This window comes from Phyllobates terribilis, unplaced genomic scaffold, assembly GCF_046119375.1.
Source record: "Phyllobates terribilis strain yellow unplaced genomic scaffold, ASM4611937v1 Scaffold_370__1_contigs__length_1879735, whole genome shotgun sequence".
Classification (NCBI taxonomy): Eukaryota; Metazoa; Chordata; class Amphibia; order Anura; family Dendrobatidae; genus Phyllobates; species Phyllobates terribilis.
This window is the reverse complement of record NW_027363130.1, coordinates 659,625-669,225: the sequence shown is the minus strand read 5'-3', so window position 1 is coordinate 669,225 and position 9,601 is coordinate 659,625. Positions and strand designations below refer to the sequence as shown.

At 42.1% G+C, this 9,601-nt stretch overlaps 1 protein-coding gene across 1 annotated transcript; it reads right to left on the bottom strand.

The window, feature by feature from the left end:
* Positions 1-380: 380 nt before the first annotated feature.
* Positions 381-1,145, bottom strand: LOC141223140 (uncharacterized; the record flags this gene model as incomplete). Its single annotated transcript, XM_073666758.1, has 1 exon — positions 381-1,145. A coding segment is annotated over one exon (765 nt), but the record flags the coding sequence as incomplete, so codon positions are not given.
* Between the last annotated feature and the right edge of the window lie 8,456 nt (positions 1,146-9,601).

The following is a 9,601-nucleotide window of genomic DNA, read 5'->3' as shown; positions in this document are numbered from 1 at the left end:
TTATCGAAAAAGAGATAAAAGATAGATATAGTATTGTCACTAACTTGTTCATTCCAGGCCTAGAAAACTTGGGGCCGTCCTTTAAAATTATGGAGGCCATACAAAATAATAGATGTAGTATCTTTTGATGTGGGGTGTACTCATTTTTGCATCAACTAATTTGAGTAAAACTGAAGATTTTCTAATGAGAGTTATATTATTACCCTTACTTTCATGTTTTGATTACAAAAAAAATGTTCTATGAAACTTAGTGTTGGCAAAATTTTAGAAATTGATCTTGTGTTCAGTGAGCTATTAAATAAAATCTTACTCATCAAAGGGGGTGTACTCATTTATGCTGAACAATGTTTATTAAACTTTATAAAACACAGTGAACATAATTACACTTTCTTTCCCGTATGACTTCTCTCATGTTTTACAAGGTACGATTTATGTATAAAAGATTTCCCACATTCCGAACATGAATACGGCTTCTCTTCTGTGTGACTTCTCTCATGCTGCACAAGATACATTTTTTTTGGAAAGCATTTCTCACAGAATGAACATGAATACGGCTTTTCTCCTGTGTGAATTCTTTGATGTTTAACAAGATCCAATTTATATATAAAACATTTCCCACATTCTGAACAAGAAAATGGCTTTTCTCCTGTATGAATTCTGTTATGTGCAGCAAGAATTGATTTACGCATAAAAGACTTCCCACATTCTGAACATGAATACGGTTGTTCTCCTGTGTGAATTCTGTGATATTTAACAAGATCTGATTTATAACTAAAACACTTCCCACATTCTGAGCATGAATATGGTGACTTTCCAGTATGAATGCTCTGATGTCTACTAAGATGCCCTTTATTTCTGAAGGACTTCTCACATAGTGAACATGAAAATGTTTTTTTCTCCTGTGTGATTTCTCTGATGTCTAATAAGATTCCCTTTATTTGTAAAGCATTTCCCACATTCTGAACACGAATATGGCTTCTCTCCTGTGTGAATTCGCTGATGTGGAATAAGACTCCTTTTATCTGTAAATCATTTCCCACATTCTGAACATGAATACGGCTTTTCTCCTGTGTGAGTTCTCTGATGTCTAACAAGATCTGATTTAGCTGTAAAGCATTTTCCACATTGTAAACATGAAAACATAGTTACATAGTTAGTAAAGCCGAACAAAGACTTGCGTCCATCAAGTTCGACCTGTTAGTTCTGTAATTGCTAAAGTTGATCCAGAGGAGGGCAAAAACCCCAAATGATTTAGCCAATCTTCACCTGAGGAAAAATTCCCTCCCGACTCTGAAACCAGCAGTCAGAATAAATCCCTGTATCAACCTACTATTTTATTCTATTGTTAAGTATATGCAGAAATCTGCCTGGTATCTAGAAAAGCATCCAGTCCCCGCTTGAACTGGTTTAGTGAATCCGACATTACCGTCTCCTCACTCAGTGAATTCCATATTCTCACTGCTCTTACCGTAAAGAACCCCTTCCTATGCTGGTGCTGAAACCTTTTCTCTTCCAGTCTTAGTGAATGCCCTCTTGTTACCGTAATATCCCTCCTTTTGAACAAATCCCTGGCAAGGTCTCTATACTGTCCCCTAACATATTTGTACACATTTATTATGTCCCCCCTCAACCTTCTCTTTTCCAGGCTGAATAGTCCTAGTTTTGCCAACCTCTCTGGGTATTGCAGTCCCTCCATTCCCCTTATTAATTTTGTTGCCCTCCTTTGTACCTTTTCAAGCTCATTTATATCCTTTCTATATATTGGGGCCCATAACTGAGCACAGTATTCCAAGTGTGGTCTGACCAGTGCTTTGTACAGTGGAAGAACAATGTTCTCATCCTTTGCAGCTATACCTCTTCTGATACATCCCATTACCCTGTTTGCCCTTACAGCAGCGGCCTGACTTTGGGCACTCCAATTTAGTTTGCTATCAATCAAGATGCCCAAGTCCTTCTCCATCTCTGAATTCCCCAATGATTTCCCATTCAGTGAGTACTGGTGACTTCCATTTTTCCTTCCCATATGTATGACCTTACATTTCTCCTCGTTAAACCTCATTTGCCATTTAATGCTCCACCTACCCAGCTTATCCAAATCCCTCTGTAGGTCTTCACTATCCTCTTTTGTATTAATTGTTTTACATAACTTTGTGTCATCTGCAAATATTGATATTTTACTATTTATCCCGTTGACTATGTCGTTAATAAAGATATTAAATAACATTGGGCCTAGTACAGACCCCTGTGGTACCCCACTAGTGACGCTTACCCAATCTGAGTATATTCCATTTATAACCACCCTCTGCCTTCTATCCTTTAGCCAGTTAGCTACCCACTTGCAGACATTTTCCCCCAGCCCCATCATTGTCATTTTGTATACCAACCTATTATGTGGCACGCTATCGAACGCTTTTGAGAAGTCGAGATACACGACATCCACTGGTTCCCCCTGATCTACTCGAGAGCTAACCTCCTCGTAGAAGTCAATCAGGTTTGTTTGGCAGGAGCGATTCCTCATGAATCCATGTTGGTTCGGGGTTAATAGATTATTAGCATCAAGATGCTCCATGATTGCCTCATTAATAAAGCCTTCAAAAATTTTGCCCACAACGGACGTCAGACTCACCGGCCGGTAGTTTCCGGTGTTACTTTTTGCTCCCTTTTTGAATATTGGCACTACATTCGCCTGTCGCCAATCAAGTGGTACAGACCCAGTCTCAACAGAGTCCTTAAATATAAGATATAACGGTCTGTCTATCACATTACTTAGTTCCCTTAGTACCTGTGGGTGTATGCCATCAGGTCCTGGTGATTTGTTTATTTTAATGTTACTGAGGCGTTTCTGTACCCCAGCTTGGGTTAGATTTGTCATACTTAGTGGAGGATTAAGCTTGTCACTTCTCATTTCGCCTGTTAGTTCTTTTTCCTTTGTGAAAGTTGACGAAAAAAATTTATTTAATAGATTAGCTTTATCCTCATCTTTCTCTATGATTTTGCCTCCCTCACTTTTTATCGGTCCAATATTATTCGATTTAATCCTTTTACTATTTATATACGTAAAGAACAGTTTGGGATTTGATCTACTTTCCCTAGCAATACGTCTCTCTGTTTCCTCCTTTGCTATTTTTATTTGTTTTTTGCAGGTTCTCGTTTTTTCCTTGTAACACATTAGTGCCTCCTTGCTGTTTTCCTGTTTTAATCTCTTGAATGCCTCTTTTTTGCTATTTAACGCCCCTTTTACGTTCTTATTCAACCATATTGGTTTCCTCTTATTTCTGGCCCTTTTATTCCCATACGGTATATACCTCTCGCACTGAGTATTCAGAATTCTTTTGAAGGTTTCCCATTTACTATTCGTATTTCCTTGATTAAGAATCATAGAATCATAGAATGGTAGAGTTGGAAGGGACCTCCTGGGTCATCTGGTCCAACCCCCTGCTCAAAGCAGGATTCACTAAATCATCTCAGACAGATGTCTGTCCAGCCTCTGTTTGAAGACGTCCATTGAAGGGGAACTCACCACCTCTCGTGGCAGCCTGTTCCACTCATTAATCACCCTAACTGTCAAAAAGTTTTTTCTAATATCTAATCTGTGTCTCCTCCCATTTAGTTTCATCCCATTGCTTCTAGTCTTTCCTTGTGCAAATGAGAATAAAGATGATCCTTCTACAATGTGACAGCCCTTGACATATTTGTAGACAGCTATTAAGTCTCCTCTCAGTCTTCTTTTTTGCAAGCTAAACATTCCCAAATCCTGCAACCGTTCCTCATAGGACATGGTTTGCAGACCAGTCACCATTCTGGTCGCTCTTCTCTGAACTTGCTCCAGTTTGTCTATGTCTTTTTTAAAATGTGGTGCCCAAAACTGTACACAGTATTCCAGATGAGGTCTGACCAAAGAGAAGTAAAGACCGATAATGACTTCACGTGATCTAGACTGTATGCTTCTGTTAATACATCCCAGAATTGTATTTGCCTTTTTTGCTGCTGCATCACACTGTTGACTCATGTTCAGTCTATGATCTATTAGTATACCTAAGTCTTTTTCACATGTACTGTTGCTTAGCTCTATTCCTCCCATTCTGTATATGCTTTTTTCATTTTTATTGCCCAGATGTAGTACTTTGCATTTTTCCCTGTTAAAAACCATTCTGTTGGTTGCTGCCCACTGCTCCAGTTTATTTAGGTCTTTTTGAATCCTCTCTCTCTCTTCTCTAGTATTAGCTATCCCTCCTAGCTTTGTGTCATCAGCAAATTTAATCAGCTTACCCTCAATTCCTTCATCTAAATCATTGATAAAGATGTTGAACAATAAGGGGCCCAGGACGGAGCCCTGTGGTACCCCACTTGAGACATTCATCCAGCTGGATGTGAAGCCATTTACAACCACCCTTTGAGTCCGATCACTAAGCCAGTTATGAATCCACCTAACAGTTGCCTGGTCCATTGCATACTTGGTCATTTTTTCAATAAGGATGGTGTGAGATACTTTGTCAAATGCTTTGCTGAAGTCAAGATATACTATATCTACAGCATTTCCCTGATCCACCCAGTCAGTGATTCTGTCATAGAAGGAAATTAAGTTAGTCTGACATGACTTGTTAGTTACAAACCCATGCTGACTCTGGTTAATCACTTCATTCTTATCCATGTACTTACATACATGTTGTTTAATAATTTGTTCAAAGATCTTTCCTGGTATAGAAGTCAGACTCACCGGCCTATAGTTCCCTGGGTCCACCTTCTTCCCCTTTTTGAAGATAGGAACAACATTTGCTCTTCTCCAGTCTTCTGGGACTTCTCCTGTTCTCCAAGAATTTTCAAAGATTATGGAGAGTGGTTATAAAATTTCTTCTACGATCTCCTTCAGTACTCTGGGGTGTAATTCATCTGGACCTGGAGACTTGAACTCATTTATGTTAGCTAAATATTCCCTCACAATCTTTCGGTTTACAGATAACTTGGATTCCTCTATTCCGTTAAAAGGACAGTGAAGATCAGTTGATGTTACATTTTCTTTCTGAGAGAAAACAGATGCAAAATAGGAATTAAAACGTTCGGCCTTCTCAACATCCTCTCTTACCATTTCTCCATTTTAATCCTGTAAAAATCCTATAGCATCTTTGACTTTTCTTTTACTTTTGACATACCCCCAAAATCCTTTTTTATTGCTTTTGACATCTCTTGCAAGCCTTAATTCATTGTCAGCTTTAGCTAACCTGATACGTGCCCTACAGGATCTGCAGACTGCATTATAATCTTCTTTAGATATGCCTCCCTCTTTCCATTTAATAAACATTTCTTTCTTTCTTTTTAGCATGTGTTTAAGTTCTGTGTTCATCCATCCTGGTTTCCTTAAATGCTTCCCATTCTTCCTACTTTTCGGGATTGTTAACGATTGTGCTTTGAGAATCTCATTTTTAAAAATTTCCCATCCTTCCTGGACATTTTTGTCCTTAAGGACATCCAGCCATTGGATCCCTCCTATTCTCTTTCTGAGTCTCTTAAAATCTGCCTTTCTAAAATCTAACCTTGAAGTTTGAGTCTTCACATGTCTTCCTCCTCTAGTTATCCAAAATTCTATAATAGCATGATCGCTGCCTCCTAGGGTCCCAGCCACCTTTACCTCCTCAACCATTTCCTCCCTGTTTATAAGGATTAGATCCAAAGTAGCAGATCCCCTTGTTTTCTCCCCTACCTTTTGGAAGATAAAGTTGTCAGCAAGAGAGGATAAGAATTTGCTTGACCTGTTAGTTTTACTTGAGAGAGATTCCCAACAAATGTCTGGATAGTTGAAATCTCCCATGACCACTACGTCATATTTTTTGGAGAACTTGGTCATTTGATACATAAAGAGTTCATCCATATCTTCAGCTTGCCCAGGTGGCCTGTAGTAAATGCCTACAATGGTGTCCTTTCCGTTGTTCTCTCCTTGTATTCTTACCCAAACAGTTTCCACAGAACTCCCAGTCTCTGAAGCTTCAATCTCTGTGCAGATATACGCTTTTCTAACATACAATGCAACACCTCCTCCTCGTTTATCAAGTCTGTTTCTTGCAAATAAGTTGTATCCTTTTAGCCTTTTATTCCAATCATGTGTATCGTCCCACCAAGTTTCAGTGATTCCAATGACATCATATTCCTTTTCCTGCATTAGTAGTTCCAATTCTCCTTGTTTGTTGCCCATGCTTTGTGCATTTGTATAAAAACATTTTAGTTTGTGATTGGTTTCTCTTCCTCCCATATTTTTATTATTTAAATTGTTTTGTCTTTGTTCTTCTTTTCCACTTCCAGTAGCAGAGATCTCAATAGTATTTGTCAGCTGTATGACTTTTTCTGGCCTTTTGCTTCCCTTCCCACATTGTTCTAGTTTAAAGCTCTTCTGATGAGTGTAGCAAGGCGACTTCCAAATACATGTTTTCCAGTCTTCGTAAGGTGCACCCCATCTCTAGCAAGTAGTCCATCGTATAGGTAATTCATTCCGTGATCCAGAAATCCAAATCCTTGTTGACGGCACCATCGACGTAGCCAGTTGTTCACCTGTAGAATCTTATTCCACCTCATTGTTCCATGGCCATCCACTGGGAGGATGGATGAGAAGACCACCTGCGCTCCCAATTCTTTCACTTTCTTGCCTAAGTCTTCAAAGTCTCTGCAGATGGTTTCCAGGTCCTTTCTTGCGGTGTCATTTGTCCCCACATGTATTAGCAGGAATGGGTAGTGATCTGTAGGTCTGAAGAGTCTTGATATCCTGTCAGACACATCTTTAATTTTTGCTCCTGGAAGACAGCACATTTCTCTTGAGGTTATGTCTGGTCTGCAGATAGCGGCCTCTGTTCCTCTTAACAGGGAATCCCCCATGACCACCACTCTCCGTTTTTTCTTCACAACATTCTTCTTTCTCCATCCAGGAGGATTCTGAGGGCTTACAAGGTTATTCATTGCTGGCAAAGTCTTATTTTGCTGTATTTCTTCATGGTTCTCCTGCGTGAGAGCCTGGTACTGGTTCCTGAGCAGTATGGGTGCTGACTGCCTCTCGATCCTCCTGCTTCTGTGGGTCACATGCTTCCATTCCTCTGTTTCGTCAGGTGCAGTTCGAATTTCTTCTCTTTCTGAATCATGAAGAGATAATTCTGCTCTGTCTAAGAACTCTTCACCTTCCTTAATGATTTTCAAGGTAGTTAACCTCTCTTCTAGATTTCGCAACTTTTCCTCCAACAGGGACACAAGCTTGCATTTCTGGCATGTGAAGTTTGGCTTTTCCACTGGCAAGTCTGTGAACATGTAGCAGGATATGCAGCTCACCAAATGGCTCCTGGACTCTTCCATGTTCTTATTGTTAATGTTCTGAAAACAGTGAAAAAAGCTTAAAAAAAAAGCTTCAAAATGCGCGCGCCTACTGGCGCGCGGTTTACCGATGTCCTCTTTTCAGCTCCAACAGCCAAAATCCAGTGTTATTTGAGCTCGCGGAGACTCTTCACTTACCCCAAAATGCAGTGGGAATATGCAAATTATCTCCTCAGGACTCCTCCCCTGGTTTACCGATGTCCTCTTTTCAGCTCCAACAGCCAAAATCCAGTGTTATTTGAGCTCGCGGAGACTCTTCACTTACCCCAAAATGCAGTGGGAATATGCAAATTATCTCCTCAGGACTCCTCCCCTGGTTTACCGATGTCCTCTTTTCAGCTCCAACAGCCAAAATCCAGTGTTCTTTGAGCTCGCGGAGACTCTTCACTTACCCCAAAATGCAGTGGGAATATGCAAATTATCTCCTCAGGACTCCTCCCCTGGTTTACCGATGTCCTCTTTTCAGCTCCAACAGCCAAAATCCAGTGTTCTTTGAGCTCGCGGAGACTCTTCACTTACCCCAAAATGCAGTGGGAATATGCAAAATATCTCCTCAGGACTCCTCCCCTGGTTTACCGATGTCCTCTTTTCAGCTCCAACCGCCAAAATCCAGTGTTCTTTGAGCTCGCGGAGACTCTTCACTTACCCCAAAATGCAGTGGGAATATGCAAATTATCTCCTCAGGACTCCTCCCCTGGTTTACCGATGTCCTCTTTTCAGCTCCAACAGCCAAAATCCAGTGTTCTTTGAGCTCGCGGAGACTCTTCACTTACCCCAAAATGCAGTGGGAATATGCAAATTATCTCCTCAGGACTCCTCCCCTGGTTTACCGATGTCCTCTTTTCAGCTCCAACAGCCAAAATCCAGTGTTCTTTGAGCTCGCGGAGACTCTTCACTTACCCCAAAATGCAGTGGGAATATGCAAATTATCTCCTCAGGACTCCTCCCCTGGTTTACCGATGTCCTCTTTTCAGCTCCAACAGCCAAAATCCAGTGTTCTTTGAGCTCGCGGAGACTCTTCACTTACCCCAAAATGCAGTGGGAATATGCAAATTATCTCCTCAGGATTCCTCCCCTGGTTTACCGATGTCCTCTTTTCAGCTCCAACAGCCAAAATCCAGTGTTCTTTGAGCTCGCGGAGACTCTTCACTTACCCCAAAATGCAGTGGGAATATGTAAATTATCTCCTCAGGACTCCTCCCCTGCAGTGCCCCTCCCCACAATGCCCCCTCTCCATACTGTACTCCCTCCATACAGTACCTACACAATGTCCCTCCGTATACACTACCTCCCATACTGTGTCCCATCTCCACATTGTACTCCCTCCATACTGTGCCTACACAATGTCCCTCCGTATACACTGCCTCCCATACTGTGCCCCATCTCCACACTGTACTCCCTCCATACTGTGCCTACACAATGTCCCTCCGTATACACTGCCTCCCATACTGTGCCCCCTGTCCACACTGTACTCCCTCCATACTGTGCCTACACAATGTCCCTCCGTATACACTGCCTCCCATACTGTGCCCCATCTCCACACTGTACTCCCTCCATACTGTGCCTACACAATGTCCCTCCGTATACAATGCCTCCCATACTGTGCCCCATCTCCACACTGTACTCCCTCCATACTGTGCCTACACAATGTCATTCCGTATACGCTGCCTCCCATACTGTGCCCCATCTCCACACTGTACTCCCTCCATACTGTGCCTACACAATGTCCCTCCATATACACTGCCTCAAATACTGTGCCCCATCTCCACACTGTACTCCCTCCATACTGTGCCTACACAATGTCCCTCCGTATACACTGCCTCCCATACTGTGCACCCTCTCCACACTGTACTCCCTCCATACTGTGCCTACACAATGTCCCTCCGTATACAGTGCTTCCCATACTGTGCCCCCTCTCCACACTGTACTCCCTCCATACTGTGCCTACACAATGTCCCTCCGTATACACTGCCTCCCATACTGTGCCCCCTGTCCACACTGTACTCCCTCCATACTGTGCCTACACAATGTCCCTCCGTATACACTGCCTCCCATACTGTGCCCCATCTCCACACTGTACTACCTCCATACTGTGCCTACACAATGTCCCTCCGTATACAGTGCCTCCCATACTGTGCCCCATCTCCACACTGTACTCCCTCCATACTGTGCCTACGCAATGTCCCTCCGTATACACTGCCTCCCATACTGTGCCCCATCTCCACACTGTACTCCCTCCATACTCTGCCTACAC